The 16,375-nt window shown below is 37.7% G+C and overlaps 1 protein-coding gene across 2 annotated transcripts in view; it reads left to right on the plus strand.

Annotated features, from left to right (window-relative positions):
* The window catches only part of RASA3 (RAS p21 protein activator 3), a 145,452-nt gene that overhangs the window by 59,098 nt on the left and 69,979 nt on the right, over window positions 1-16,375 (plus strand). For both annotated transcript variants that reach the window (XM_044428587.1, XM_044428588.1), the window contains exons 3-4: window positions 7,782-7,885; window positions 14,351-14,445. In XM_044428587.1, the coding sequence (XP_044284522.1) occupies window positions 7,782-7,885; window positions 14,351-14,445 (199 nt within the window). The remainder of the gene's footprint in view (window positions 1-7,781; window positions 7,886-14,350; window positions 14,446-16,375) is intronic.

The following is a 16,375-nucleotide window of genomic DNA, read 5'->3' on the forward strand; positions in this document are numbered from 1 at the left end:
ACAGCTCTCACCTGTGCCGGAGACGGGGGGGCAGAGCAGCACGCGCCGAGCACGTGCCGGCCAAGTGGTGCCATGTGGTGCAGGCGGGCCGGCAGTGTCCCGGGCGTCGGGCACACACACATTCGCTCTATAAGACGCACAGACATTTCCCCTTTTGAAGGGGGGGAAGTGTGTCTTATAGAGCGAAAAATACGGTAAGTAAAATGAAAAATTAGACTTAGTATTTAAAGGTTTTGTTGGTAGCATTTAAATTAATGAAGTAATATTAAATAGAAATATTGTCACAGCATTCCATATATGTTTTGGATTCATTTTTTCTTACTTACCGTAAAAAAACCTATACATTTTGACACAGTGTCTGCAGTGATAGCAGCCACCACCTGAAAAAGATGCATCATTTTGGGGATGGAAGACCAGAAATACCTTCTGACAGCCATCTGGTGGCTTTCTGGTGGAGAGGGTACTTTGCATGGTGGAGGGTTGCTTGCAGGGGAAGCTCATTTTAGACTCATTGAACTGTCTGGTGCACTTTTTGATGCATGCCTAAATTAGCATCTTTAACTGGTGCCACTAATTGTTGTAGGCAGTGCTTTTTTTTGTAAAAAAAAAAAAAAAAAGGCCCCCAAACGCTCTTTTTTTTATTTTTTTTTTTAAAAAAAAAAAAAAAAAAGGTGCCGGAACGCACGTCTTGTTAATCTTTTATTTTAAAAAAATATATATTCAATTCACCAACTTTTTTTGAAATAAAGAACTTATTTACCTTTTGCTGCCGGCAGTAAGCACTCAGCGCTCGACCACACGACCGATCCCAAGCCGAGCAGCGTCCCAAACCAAGCAGCGCCCTCACAATCAGCACGGACACACAGCAGCCCGCATGCACTATTTTAATGATTTTTGTCATCGACCTGCTACGCCCGACAGGGCGATTCAAAATCACTTGGAAAAATCTGTTGGAAAAATCCGTCAAAAAAAAGGTGCCGGAACGCCGTTCCAGTGCATTCTATGACAAAAAAAGCCCTGGTTGTAGGAAATTTCCTGTAGTTGGATTGAATCGCACAAGTCTCATAGAGATTTCAGTTGCACAAGTACCTTTACCACAGAAGTATTTAATTTCTTAATTTTTCTCAGCACTGTGAAAAAAAACTCCTGTCCTGAGTTTGGCTTGAAAGGTGAACCAAGCATTTCCAACATTTGTTTATTTATTTAACGTTTTTGTTTGTTTGTTTGTTTGTTTTTGCACATTTTTATTAAGATTTTCAACTAAAAACTAAAAAAAATCGTAATTGATGACAAAAAAATCGGACATACTGGATCAGCCCCCTATAACATCTTTTTAACATTCTATAATCATATTCAAATCGATTTATAAAAATTTAAAGACATCTTTAAATCTAAGCCAAATCCCGTTTCTCCAGCCAATCATAAAAAAGGTGCCAAGTTTGATAGAAGTCAGTATCTTCTTTCTCCTTCAGTAATAGAGTCAATCTGTCTATTTCTGCACAGTCCAGAATTTTTTTTAAAATCAGTTCCTCAGTGGGTAGTTCCTCTTCCAGTATTGAGCAAGCACAATCCTCACCACTGTGATTAAATGTAGCATCAAATACATTTCTTGTTTGCTAATATTTTCCGGTATAATGCCTAACAATTTATTTAAAGTTTTTATATATTGTCACAATAGCCACATGGCTTTCTCAGCAGTTTACAACCATTTAAAAATACAATTAAACAAAAGACATAAACATCCATAAAACATTATAAAACAAATTCAATACATAAAACCACTAATTCCATCACCAGGAACACCAACTGTGTTGATCTCATACAGTGGCCAGACTGGACACATTTTTTGAAATATCAAGTATAATTTTAAAATTCATAATTTAAAATACTAACTTGAAATTAGAATTAAAACTGTCAAGAATTAAAATACTCCACAAATAAAAAAATCCTTGCCTGATGCCAAAATGTGTACAAGGAAGGTTCCCAGCGCACATCTCTGGGGAGATGGTTTAAAATCCATATGTAAGAGGTTCAGTTAGAGATATTCCATTATTGGTCTCTTTATATTATTTTTCTCATTGTGTTTTGAACTAGAGTAGTGTATTATAATTAAAATAAATTTTATAGGCTTTCAACACTAAGAATTAGATGCAGCTTTTTATACCTCAGCAAATGGTTGTCATCTAAGAAATTGAATCGTGAGAATTGAAAAAGCACTTTAAGTATTCGTCATTTTCCAAAAGTTTTGGTTAAATTCATTTCAAGAAGCCACTTAACTGAGAATAGTTCCATAGATTTGAGCAAGAAGTTTAGTCACTTACAGGCAGCTCAAGATTGACGGGTGGATTGTCAAAGATCCTCTTGTTGGGCTGGATGAGTTCAAATCTCCAGGGCCCAAAGAACTTGACCCTAGAGTCATAAAGGAGCTGGTGGAAGAACTCTCAGAACCACTGTCTATTATCTTTGAGAAATCATGGATGATACAGGAAGTGCCAGATGACTGGAGAAGGGCTAATGTTGTCCCTGTCTTCAAGAAAGGAAAAGAAGAACTTGGGGACTATAGACCAGTCAGTCTGACATCAGTCCTTGGGAAAATTCTGGATCAAATTATGAAGCAGTCGGTCCGCAAACACCTTGAAAACAATGTCATGATTGCTAGACGCCAACATGGATTTCTCAAGAACAAATCCAGCCAGACTAATCTGATTTCATTTTTGACTGGGTAACCTCCCTGAGGGATGGTGGCAGTGCTGTGGACATAATCTATTTTGACTTTAGCAAAGCTTTTGACAAAGTGCCCCATGATATCTTGATTAGCAATTAGCTAAAAGTGGGCTAGATGGAACAACTCTTAGGTGGATCCAGAGTTGGCTACAGAATCGAACTCAGAGTGCTCATCAGTGGCACCTTCTCAGACTAGGGAGAGGTAATAATGGGGTGCTGCAGGATTTAGTCCTGGACCCAGTGCGCTGCAACATCTTTATTAATGATTTGGATGAGGAAGTGCAGGGTACTGATGATCATACTTGCAGTTGAGAAAAACTAGATAGGGTATCCAGACAAAAAGAAGATGGCCCTCCCTCTCTCCCTTTTTGCTATCTCTCTCTCTATGGTGATGCTTTGGAGGCCCTTCCTCTCTCCCCTTTCACTTCCCCTCTCCCTATGATGATTTTCTGCAGGAGATCTTTAACTCATTTTTTTAAAAAATTAATAGGCTTTGTGGAAGTTCATTTTTAAGTACATATTGTTCATAACTCAAACGCTTATAACCCAGGGAAATGCTTGCATATATACCACCATTAAAAGATGTCAAGACTGTGGGGCTATTCTATGTTGGCATCCTGATGGTTGAATATCACCTTAAAAAAGTTGGATAGGCTACTCTTGCCTAGTACGCATACTGTAAAGACTGTTTTATTCAGAGTGAGTTTTGGTGGGTTTTAAAGATGTTTGCAGCACTCTAGAAGCGTTGAAGGTGGCTTGCTCAGCTTCAAAACATTTGACTGTTTTATTTAAAAGCATTTGATTTCATTATTGTGTGTTAGCATTGGGTTTCTTTTGGGCCCAAAGCCAATTTATAAATATTTTAATGAGTAAGAACTTCTCAGTAGGTTTTCTTTGCTTCTAAGTGTGTGGTCTCCAAACCTTCTCTTCCTTCAATTTTTTCTCAGTCCCACCCTTGACACAAACACAAACATATTTGTATGTTGGCTTGAATCTACTGGTTGCCTTAGTGGAAAGTTTGTGTGCACACTGAGAGACCATTTTCACTAAATCCTCACCCTTGCTTAACCTCCAGCTTCTGTGGATTGGATTACCTTCTGACACTGATGTGGCTTGGAGGACAAAATATAGGAAAAGGGACTTAGAAAAGTCATGTGCTCCAACCTCTATAAGCAGAATTGCTTTCTGCACCAGCAAAACCTATTTTTGGATACAACCATTATTATTATTTTGAAGACTTTATTGGCCCCAACAGGTGTTCATGTTCTTAAAATCACTTGAAATTTGGTTTTAAAGGCTTTGTTTCTATACTTATAACTTTTGACCTTTAATATCTATTTTGTCTTCCTTACTTCTTTGCTTGAAGTACAAATAATAACAGAAGTCTATTCTGCTCTTTTCATGGTGGTTTGAAAGTTCAGACATTGCTTATTTCACTCAGAAAGACATGTGGACAAATAGTTTGTTCTAGAAGATTTTGTCAGCTTTCCATCTGGCTACATACTTTTATGTTTGTATTTTGTATTCAACTGAAGGAATATAAGTTGGGGGGGCAATGACCGCTTTTGAAAACATACATCCTCCTTCACCCCAGTGTATAAAATGAGCTCTTTGCCCTCAAGCTTAATTGAAATGACCTCATAACCCTCTAGTATATACTATTTCAGGAACTATGTCAAAATAATTGTGTGCCTCTGTTTGTGTTCCTTTTGAAAGGCTTGTTTGTCCTCCTTCCCCCAAGTAGCCATACTCAGTCAAAGGGAAAATATGACTCCAGTTTTAATGCATTACTAAAATATTGAACTTAATTGCTAATTATGTAATGCAACTGTGAATTAACCCAACAAAATTACTGTTAACTTGTGTGTCCATCCACACCTACTTTAGATATTTGTGGTACACTAATAACCTGAAAGGAAGAATCATTCGTGCATTCTGGATTACAAATGGTTCCCTGCTTTGTCACATCAGAAGAGATTGCATTGTATTACCACTCAGTAGCCAAAGCGCTTGGGGCAATTTGCCACAGCTCCTAAAATTCAATAAAATATGATATAAAATACTAGTAACAATAAAAAATCAAAACATTTCACTGCAACATTTAACAACTGAATTTAAATAACTTTCTAGCATGCTAATAAATTACCCAGCTTCTAATTTGCATATGGGAAATATTAAAGGTGGATGACATAGGGATTTTGTGAGTCTGAACAAAGATTTTCTTTGACTAATATTGTAATGAACATCATTTGCAATGGTACAAACAACATGAGCATTTCAGGTGTAGTTACGTATATGTGGGTAATTACTATGTAAAACTATCATAGTGATGGTACTCTTAAGTGCAGTTTATTGTTATTTGTGTATAATATACAACTTATATAACATATAAGTTGGGAATCTCAAGTTCTGATAAGTCTTTGCTTCTGTGTGCGTGCATGTGTGGGGAGGGCTGCAGTGTATAGCTTTGAATTATGTTATAAATGTACATACAAACTTTAATTCTTCTTAAGCTTCAGAGCAGATACCACATTGCATCTCTTCTGATGTCCTTCCATTGAGAATGGGTACAGGGGGTTGCACCTGTATTCACTTTGAATACCCATGCGAAGTATTATAAATAATTGGTGAAAAGCATTATATATATTTGGTAAAGGAATAGATACATTCTAACTAGAAACATAAACATTTGTTCTGAAACAGTGCACCAGTTTTCATTCTGGTTCCTCAGTAGATTTGCTTGTTACAAACAGTGGATGAGTTAGGACTTTTTTGCATGAGGCCATTTACTGACACTCCTGCTTCTGAATTCTTTGTGGGATTAATATTGGTTCCTTTCCACATTTGCGGGGTGGGGCCCTTTTTCTGCCTTTTCATATGTCCCGTTACACAACCATTGAGTGATGTTGCAGTATGGCAGAATTGTTTGAATATGGCAGGGTCTCATGCTGCTTTTGATGGAGATTCCAGACTTTCCTCATTAGAGAAAAAGAATAAAGAAAGCACTGTGTTTTTTTCCTTAACTGCAAAGAGTGGGAGAAGCCATGGAGTATAACAACATTATGTCAAGCACTGTGAAACTGCCATAAGTGAGCGACCATGCGTGCATAGCAAATGGCTCCTGTGCAAGGGCTCTTAAACCAAAGCCTCACTTGGTTAGGCTAATAATATTCCTTTAAGGATATAGGCATGATCCAGCCAAAGGTAGGCACTATTAAATCCCAGTGATTTTCGGTGCCCAAGAGAAGTCCCAGGTTCAGTCTTTGGTATTTCCAGGAAGAGCTAGAACGAATCCTACCCCAAACCATGGAAATACACTGCCAGTGTTTATGATATAGACTGGTATGCATCGGTGTATGGCAGCCTCTTACTTTCCTGCGAAAACTGCTATCATTGTGAACTTTGCAGGAAACTGGAATCCAGTTGGGGAAAACCTTTCTGAGATGTAATGTCTGGTATTATTCAAACATAACCTGTTTCAGGCTTGTTGACTTTTGTCTCTGACTGATTACTATTTAGTCCGCCTATTGAACAGTAAGCTAGATTTGCAGGGGTTTCAGAAATCATCTTGAGGAGAGTGACTGATATGAAGAATGGGTACTGGCTTGATTTAATTATTTTAGAGAAGTTTTACTCCAGAACAGATAAAAACAAAGTATCCTTCAAATATAAGAATTGATTAAACTTTAGAATTCAAAAACAGCATGTTACTTTTACACTAGTTAAAATACATTTCTTAATTTTTCCTTTATATGATAGGAAATTCATGTTTTGCAAAGAAATGTATGAAGGGTTTCCAAATGAGTTGTCCCTGTGAGTAAGTGTCTCCAAGTTGGCTTCCTGGAGGAGAATTAGTAAGGAAATGTTCATACAGGAATTTGGGCTGGGGGAGCAAAGACTGGTATAAATATCCCTGGAGAGGTTCACCTGGCGCTGAGTTTATAATCCTTTTGGTGCCAGGTCAAAACCTTTTTATTTAATTGTTATTTTAAAAACTAGCATTTTAATGTTCAACAGTTGCTTATTATTTAATTTATATTTCCTGGTTATTTGTTATTTATTATATTGATATGGTTTGTTTTATTGTGTGTTGATTTTAATGATTGTAAGCTGTCCTGAGATGCCACACATAGGGAAGGTATACAAACATTTTAAATAAATAAATGTTTTAAAATGTATTCCTTAAAATTACTTCAATTTGAAATTGACATTAGCTGGCCTGCTACAACCATCACTGAATTCAGTTTCCTGTATGGGTTTTTTAGTATTAGCAGCCTCAGAATGAAATCAATGTCAGATCGTGTTAGTAGCAAAACATAATTAGCTATTTGGAGTCTTCCCTTGACTAATTATTTAATATTATAATAAGATAGTGAAAGAAACTGCAAGGATTTTTGCCAACAGTTAATCATAATTCTCCTTCTTCCCATTAGTACAATTCATAAAAACACAACTTTAAGCTTCAGAATGTCAGTTCATTATGTTCAATCTTCTATCTATGTACCATCATAAAATATGTTGTAATTCATATTGTTCATTAAATTTATGGTGGCTAATATGTCAAAATTTCTAGATCGTCTTAATTTGGTTCCAAATATTCATTATTTTTTCTTCACTGAAAAATAGAGGACATAATAACTAGGAGTAACGTTTTAAGTATGAATATGTAGTGTACAGTGAATTCACCTTCTTTGTGCATTTCCCTTTAGACTTTACAGTATTGCAAAGAACAACAATGTATACTTAATTTTGTAAAACCTGTGAAAAGGTATGTTGTTTACTTCCACTTGGAGGTCCAAGCAACATAAAAAAAAATTATCCTGCTCCTGGTGAAGGAGACAACATATATTGGACATATTGCTTCCTCCCCTACCCAGCAGGACCTAACCTGAAAGATGGATAGAAGGCATAGAATATCACAAGTAGATTATGAGTAGGATGGTATTATTTGTAGTGATAGAAATACAAGGGAAAGTTTTGAAGTTGTTGGGTAAAGTGAATATGAACGCAGCAATTTGTAACCACAATACTAAAGTATTTCTTTTTGTTTTAATTAGCCCCTTTTATGGAGAAGATTTTTACTGCGAAATTCCACGGAGTTTTCGTCATCTGTCATTTTACATTTTCGATAGAGATGTTTTCCGCAGGGATTCAATCATTGGTATGTGCTTTTATGTCTGTTCAATTTAAAGTTCAGCTCTAATCTTCAACATTTCCCCTTAATAACAGTTATGTGAATTCTGACATCTGTTATAGGCAACTTCGAACAACGCAAGGAAATAATTCCTTCTCTACTTTCTTTTAACTGAACAATGAATATTACAATGTATTGTTCACTGAGTTTTAAGCTAGCAGGTTTAAAGACAATTCTATATAATAATGAAGAAGAAAAATTACCCACAAAAGTACGGTGATTTTAAATTTCAGTGTAGAGTAAAAGGAGCCTATATAAAAGCCATTTAAAAAATTAATAAAAGAATATACCAGAACTTGATATGAAACACATGCTTTCAATTTATCTGTGAAGAAAGATAAAGAGATTAGTAAGCCCTTGTTACTGCTGAATGGATGCTTTGATTTCAAATTCTTGTTTTCATGCACTTAAATTTTCTAATTTGGTAACTAGAATGCTTGACTTTTCTTGAAGTTTAAATAGTAAATTCAGTGTGGTTATCTTTGGTTGCTTTTAAAATTCCAAAACAATACATGTTTTTGGTAACCATTATGTTTTGGCGTTCTTCCACTCCTCACAATCAATACTTGTAAACTACTAAATTTGGCACAGGTAATAGATGGGAGTGGTTAAGAGTGCAGGACTGCAACTCAGGCATTCTGGGTTCTACCACTCAGCCATGGAACCAATTGGGTGACTTGGCCCAGATTCTCAGCCCAACCTACCTCACAGGTTTGTTGTTGTGAGAACAAGATTGAGAACAGGAGGAAGAGAATTAGGTAAGCCGCTTTGAATTCATTGGAAAAAAGCGGGATATAAATCTAATAAATAAATAAATATTACACTTTAATTGCTAGACAACAATGGTTGTGGAAAAGTAAGAGTCAATGAGGCAAAAATGCATTCTGGCCAAAACTATTATGATAGAAGAATGAGTGAGCACAGTGTCATGGCTTGGAGCATTAGCAATGGATATGTAAGTCCTTGGTTCAGATTTCAGCTCAGCCATGAATCTAATGGGTAGTCTTACTGAAGCCGAAATACCTTGACTCTCATTTGTAACACGGAAAATATATAATGCAGGTTTATCTTACAAGGTTATTGTAAGAATTAGATTGCAATCCTGAATATTAGAGGGAATAAGCAAGAAACACAATGGGATTTACTTAAGGATAAATCTCCTTAGGACAGCACTGTTAATGAGACAATATGTGGAATTCTTTGAACACTTAGAAAAAAAGAGCAAAGTTTTGATGGATCGAGTGATGTACATTAGTGTAGCTAGTGAAGCTTTTTAATCTCAGAGAGTGCTTTCATATTAAAGTATTTCATGTGTTAAACTTAGAGGTATGTGATATTCTGAAGGGAGATAACCTTAATCGTCTGTAAGTCTGGGGGGCGGTGTATGTATGAGAAAATAAAGGAAATAGGAGAGGAAGCAAAACACGCCTTTGAAAAGATTGCAAATGTATGCTGTATCAATGAGAAATAATATTGCCATACTGTGTTATTTAATTTGGAATTTAAGCTGGCTAGAATCATAAATGATGTTTATATTTAAATATATAAGTAAAAAATCCCTTTTGGTTTTAAACAGCTTGAATTCTGAATTAATCGTCCCTTGTACAAAAAATTAATTTTCCATTTATAGAACACGTGATTGCAAAACTTTTCAAAAACTTTCCTTTTTCATAAAAAATAAACATTATCCTTCAAATCAAATTAAATTATGTATTTATTGGGAAATCAGCATATTAAAATACATTTTGAATTCCTGGGAATATTTAATTTTGTTTCTTTAAAGCATCACTATGTTGCCTGTTTCCTCTCTGATTCTTTGTATTTTTTAATTTTGTTTTCTTGTGGCATGGCTGTCACAAATGCAAAGTCAGCTAAGAAACCCCAAACCCAACTTGATAATGTTTCCTGTGCTTAAAATATCTCATCATAAATGACATAACCAGAAGTAAAAAGTTCTCAAAAAGACAATATTTTAGAACATGTCAGTGAGGTTTTTTTTTGGCATGGGCCGAGGAAGGGACCCAGAAGGAACCTGTGTTCCTTCAGTATGCTTTTATTTTCCTGGCACATTAAAGGCTTTTTCCAGCTGACAGTTAGTACCCATTGTGTATGTCTCATGTGGGATCAAGATACTTTCCGTAAGGATGTGATTTTATTTTAAGAAAGTTGCTTCATATTTTGATAGTATTCATATTGTAGTATGCAGTTGTTTCCTCACGTGGTGGGGCCATTGCAGTTTGGAGAGATGAGGGGAACATTGTTGGTGAAAGTAGGCGCTGAATGGATAGTCCCTGTGATATAAGTTAGAGCACCCTCACATGTGCCATACTGTGTGACCGGAGCACAATAGACCACTTGCAGAAGCGACTTGCGTGGTAGAGTCAGTACACACATTACATTCTATAGCGTGAGTGTGTGTGGGCATACTGTATATAATAGGACACATACTTTGCATGCAAAAGGTTCTAGAGTTAGTCCTTGAAATCTGAGTTATCCAGTAATCTGTCTGAGATCTTGGAGAGACCATGGGTGACCAGCAGATTCTGAGAGTTCTTTTTTGTCTTTTCTGGGGGTACCAGGTTGGAGAAGGCTGAGCTCAATGAGGACAGTACTGAGCTAAATCCACCAATGCTCTGATTTCTTATAAAGGAGTTCCATACTCTAGGACTTTGATTAACATGCAAGCAGGGAGAGCATGTCTCCTTATTCTTATTGCTTTCCATGGGTGTTGTGGAATAGCTTCTATGGCAGAGATGCTTTTCTACCTATGTAAGGTCCCTTGTGATTTAGAACCCTGGAAAATCTGAAGTTAAACTCAAAAATAGTGCACCTGAATTGTGCTAAGGTGACACTAACAAGGGCCTTCTCCAATTTCTCAGCGCCGAAGAGGATTATATAATGATGCATGATTAAGCACTTTGCATCCCAAAGCTACATGTGTTCTGAATAATGGTTGAGATCTTGAGTTTTCTCCCACAGAATTCATTCCTGTAAACTGAAAGGCAGGAGGTTACTTTCACTAATTTCTCCTTTCCTCTACAACTTGCATCTACTTGAATACCCTGAAAATGTGGCCTGGAGGTTGAAGGACCATCTGCAGCAGCTGCAGTAGGAGACCAGTGAAAATAGTTTTCTTTTTCCACTGGTGGAATCCTCCCTAAGGTCTCAGTCCTATCCATGAACAGAAACCTGATTAGAATCCACGCCCTAAAACCCACAGTGCAACACCAGCCATGTCTAGTCAAACATAGACACCCACTGGGTTCAGTAGGGCTTATTGTCATGTAAGAAAGTATAGGATTGCCAGTAAAGAAGTGTTTCTTAAATGAGATGTTTGTCTTTCTGTATTTAGCACCAAAGGAGAAAACACTCTCCTGGCACTGTTACGTAAAAAAATATTACGTAGTAGTGCTTTTTAATCAACAGGCACCTAACCATTGGATGTATATGGAATATATCCTTTTTTAGTCTGGTAAAACAGTCAAGAGAAAATTAATACAACATTTAGATGTGATAGGAAGGGCTTCAAAAGAGCTCCAGGTCAAACCTAGAGCAGAACCAAGCAACAGAATCCGCAGCAGGCACGTAACGAACAGTTCAGCATCTGTGACCTTCTGCTGAAAACAGGAAACATGCTGTATCATCTGATCATTTATCACTCCTTTAAATGAATAAAAGAAATCTTATACTGGGTGTCCTTCATGTGATGGATGGACAATTATTTCTGGCCTAATTTACAAAATAGGCAAATTAGAAATTAAAGCTTTCATTTATGTTGGAAGCCTCAACCATACCACAAGCATGAGAATTTCTGTCTTAAGCCTAATATTTAGGAAGGCTTATCCTAGAGCTTGGGTTCAGTGTCATGTTGTTTGCAAGAAGAATATTCTAAAATGGAAAAAGAGACATTACTGCCTGAGATCAATATCCAGGAGTTGAAAGACAAAACACAGTACTTTGTCAGTCACACGCTCTGAATGAAGATACTTACTGTAGAGACTATACCTACTTCCTTCAAAATGCAGCCTTCTGAGGCTGTTACCTCTGAATCTGAATCAGGCAGGGCTAGGTTGGAATTTTTAGCTGAAATGCCAAGGCCAGCAGGCCCACTGATAGGCCTAGGGGCCAATGAAAAACGTACTATGTCTGACACTATGAAACAGGTGGAATCAGATGGACTGGGTATAACATGATCATCAGAGTCTGATGTCAGATCAGAAGGACAGCCCAATTGAGTCACATCTGACATTTCCACCATCTGGTCCCCAAGCAGTAAGAACCACCCTTAGCGTGGAGCTAACTCCTTTTTGTTGGGAAGGGAGGAGAAGGATTCATGTTGGAGCCAACTTCTTCATGTTTTCCCGATAGTTGGAAGGGGAGTCCTGTCAAACTTACTGACTTGGATCAGATATGTCTTGCATGAGATGAAGAGCACTTCCATTCACAGATACGTCAATTTCTTCCAGGGTGTACCTAATGTTCAGCCACACCCTTGGGAGTGAGTTTGTGAGGACTGTTCTTGGAGGGCAAGATCAGGAATCCTTGGATGAATGCAGGGCTGTCCAAAGGGGTGGGGAGACTGGAAGGATCTACGCTTGTCCCCCATCAAGCAAGGTTTCTGTGTACCATAAGTCTGTGCCCCATATCTGCTGCAAGGTTCTTCTAGAAGGCATTGGCAGGGCATCCAGTATCATACCTGCTCCAAGGATCCATAAATCCTTTGGTGGTCCTCTGTGAGCTGATATTTCTATACACTCTCCAAAGGATCTTAACCTACTATGAAGAATTGCCTGAATCTGGAAGGTGTTGAAACAGTGGCTGATGTATGGAAATAGCCTTGTAGGTTTTGTGAAATTGTCTGGAAGTCCTGGCTACTATTGTGGGAAGGAAATGCTCTGTCTCTGAAGGTAGTGGCTCTGGATGCATCTAGTTTGGTTTTAAATCTAGTAAATACGTAACTGAGAGTAAGTTTAATTGGAAACAATGAGGCTTAATTCTAAGACATTCATAGGATGGCACTTTTAAGTTCTTCTCACTGCTCCTTAGCCATACAAGGTAATCTGTTGACCGAATTTTGTTTTCTGATCCTTTAATCTGAACCTTTTGGATTAAGAATAGTATTGCCAATCTGTTGAAGTAGTGTTGTTCCTCTTGGCTAGCTAGAAGTGTAAAAAATGAACAAACAAAAACAGCACTGCCAAAATGAATGAATGAATGAATTTTTTTTTGGATTTCTGTTCTTTAATGCAATATATCTATGATAATACAAAGGAAGAAAGTTAGGAAGAAGAGAATTAGACATGTTTGTTTCATGCAAGGTCTGTAGTTCCATTTGATTTCGTGGTGAAATTGTTATCTCATATCAGCTATTGCAGGCAGCTTTCTTATCACAGAAATTCAGTACCTGCCTCTATAGATAGTAAGGCCTAAGCTTATCACTTGATAAGATTTCTCTGTTGACTTGGGTATTTTGCTTGCAAAGGAAACCTATAGGAAACAAGAACAATGCACTTACTGCTTTGTAAGTTCCTAGCAGCAGATAAAGTGTCTTGCACATGTCTGCTTCGTAAGTCTTTAAAACACACACACACACACACACACACACACAAAGAACAAGTGAAACAATAGCAGACTGACTGACTATTTTCAAATGTTTGAAACACCTGCTTTCATTACACACACACACACACACACACACACCCCTTCAGGCATATAGAAAGTTTAGTTTTATCATGCAGAGCCAGTTCTGCCCTCTTTCTCCCTATTATTTTCCTTCCTCCATACTAAAATGTGCATTCATTTACAAAAGCAAATGGTATTTTGAAAGAGATTAAGCATTATGCATTTGGATGAATAACTTTGCAAAGTGGAATTAACATTGAACAATCCTGATTTGGGAATTTGTGGTATTAATAGCATTTCCCTAGCAAAAATAAAATTATTTATTGCTTTATTCCCTAGTCTGGCTTTTGCCTTTGCTAGTCTTCTCCAGCTTAGGCCCCCCAATGCTTTGAACTGGAACTCTCATAATCCTTTGCTATTGGGCATTCTGGCTTTGACTAATGTGAGTTGTGGTCGAAAAGATCTGGGGGGCACAAGGTTGCCTATCTCTGACTTAAGAACTTCCCTTTAAAAGTATGTCAGAATCGTGAACACATTTCTAATTGTAGTTGCATGAATGAGAAATACTGCCAGGTGTGCTATCCTTGCCCAGTACATTATTTGGAAGTCAGGTCAATAAATTCTGCAAAGGAATTGGTTAATTATGCTATGCTAAAGTGAAGAGAAGCTTGCAATTAAAAGGAACAACGTGCTATGTAAAGAAATATACTGTTCTGCCCATAGAAGACTGTTAGCCCCCCTTTTAATGGATCCTGAAATGTATATAGAAATGCCTGTATGCATTACATTTTTAATTTGATGTATTTTCAGGAAAAGTTGCAATACTGAAGGAAGATTTGCAGAAGTACCATAACAGGGATACCTGGTTTCAACTGCAACATGTTGATGCTGATTCAGAAGTACAGGTGAGATTGTCTTCTCTGTTACTAAATCATGGAGTGCTAGTAATGGAGTTTGTCAAAACCACCCAACAGTGCAGGTGGTGCTGGACTAAATTGGGAAGAGATAAGAAAGGATTCTGACAGTCTATTTCTGGGCTGAAGATTCATAGAAACCATGATTGGAATTCTCTCATGCAGAGGTGTGGCAATGAGCTGGGCCAAGGTTTTGTAGACGTGACAGGACAATGCTGATGTTGCTAGTGAGAGAGGCTACAAAAGGCCAGTCACCTATGCATGGAAAAACAAGGATCCCTTGAAGTCTTAGATGTGCCACCACTACTGCTACATAGATCCTAAAGACTGCTGGAGTCATGGCTAAGCTGAAAGAAAGGACCTTGAGCTGGAAGAGTTTCTTGGTGTAGGTGAAGCCAAGAACAGGGCTTGAGGATGGATTCAAACTTGCATGGAAGAAAATATCACAAAGTTATAATGTTGTGATCCAGTACAGTCACTTTGAATTTCTTTGGGTGAAGGTAGCACTTTGCATCCTGAAAGCTAGGTTTCTGAGACTGTAATGTACCCAGAAAAGAAGACAGTGGTCCTTTGAGCATGGGAGAATTTTTCTATAGCATAAGAAATGCAAGTGGTCCATCTAATGGGACCACAGTTCCCTGATTGTGAGTGAATCCACCGGTGAAGGGACTAGTCCATGGTGACTATTAGGACAGATGGGGAGGTTTGGAAATTGAGTCCCCTTAAGAAGGAGTGGGAGCCACCTCACTTGGTTTAGCTCTAGCATGTTCAAAACAACTGTTTTGTGTATAAGCCTTATGTGTCACAGATGGCCGCTTGGAGAGCCAGAATTACAGCAACTTGTTGTTTTCCATAGTCTGGCTCAAGAAGTTAAGTTTGCTGTGTTGTAACAAGCACTTTTTAATTTTCTGATATATCACCTTAAAACCATCATATTTCCTTCTGCATGGAAAGAGGAAATATTACAGTCTCATAGCACTGTGTCCATTTTATTAAATAGCTGCTATTGCCTGCAATTAATGTTCTTTATTATGTAGAGTGATGTTTGGCTTATGCACACACATGCGAAGGATTGCTTGCCTGCTTTATCCATCTATTTAATGAATGTTTATACTGTTCTTCAATTACATAATGCCCTGTAATGAATTTGTATATGGCTCATCCATATTTGCAAGCTGAATATGAGTGGTAAATATGCAGCTCTTGAAAAAGCAAATGCAATCTTAAGCTATATAAACGGAAGCATAGTGGCCAGGTCATGGGAAGTAATCATTCCACTCTATCCTTTGTTAGGCTGAATTTGGAATATAATGTACAGCTATAGGAACCACATTTTAAGAAGGACATTGATAAACTGGATTGTATCCAGGGAAGAGTGAATGGAATGGTGAGGAGTCTGGAGAAATGGCTGAAACAGCTGGGTATGTTTAGCCTGGCCAAAAGAAGATTAAGGGGAGACATGATAGCAGTCTTGAAATATCTAAAAGGCCATCATGCAGAAAATGAAGTAGAGTTGTTCTCAGTGTCTCAAGGGGACTGGACTAGAACCAGTCGATGGTTTGAAGTTGCAGGAAAGCAACTGTTGGCTAAATATTAGGAGAAGCTTCCTAGCAATACAACCTAAATTGTCGTACACTGCCTTGATAGCCTTTTTATTTTTTATTTTATTAGTTATTTATTTCTTTTGCTGGTAAGGAGGTATGCAGATGGAAAGAAAGAAAAACAGAAAGACAGAAGAAGGAAAGGCTAGTGCGGGCTGTGTGGCAGTGGAATAGCTTGTCTTTGGATGTAGGGGGTTCTCCTTCACTGTAAGAACCTGGGTAACCATCTGTGAAGGACACGGTAGCTGCATTTCAGAGCCTGCAATAAACACAGGGTTGGACTAGATCAGAGATTTCTCATGTTTGGCTGTGCTCACTGG

Source organism: Varanus komodoensis, unplaced genomic scaffold, assembly GCF_004798865.1.
Source record: "Varanus komodoensis strain SLA01 unplaced genomic scaffold, ASM479886v1 scaffold2, whole genome shotgun sequence".
In the NCBI taxonomy this organism is placed as follows: domain Eukaryota; kingdom Metazoa; phylum Chordata; class Lepidosauria; order Squamata; family Varanidae; genus Varanus; species Varanus komodoensis.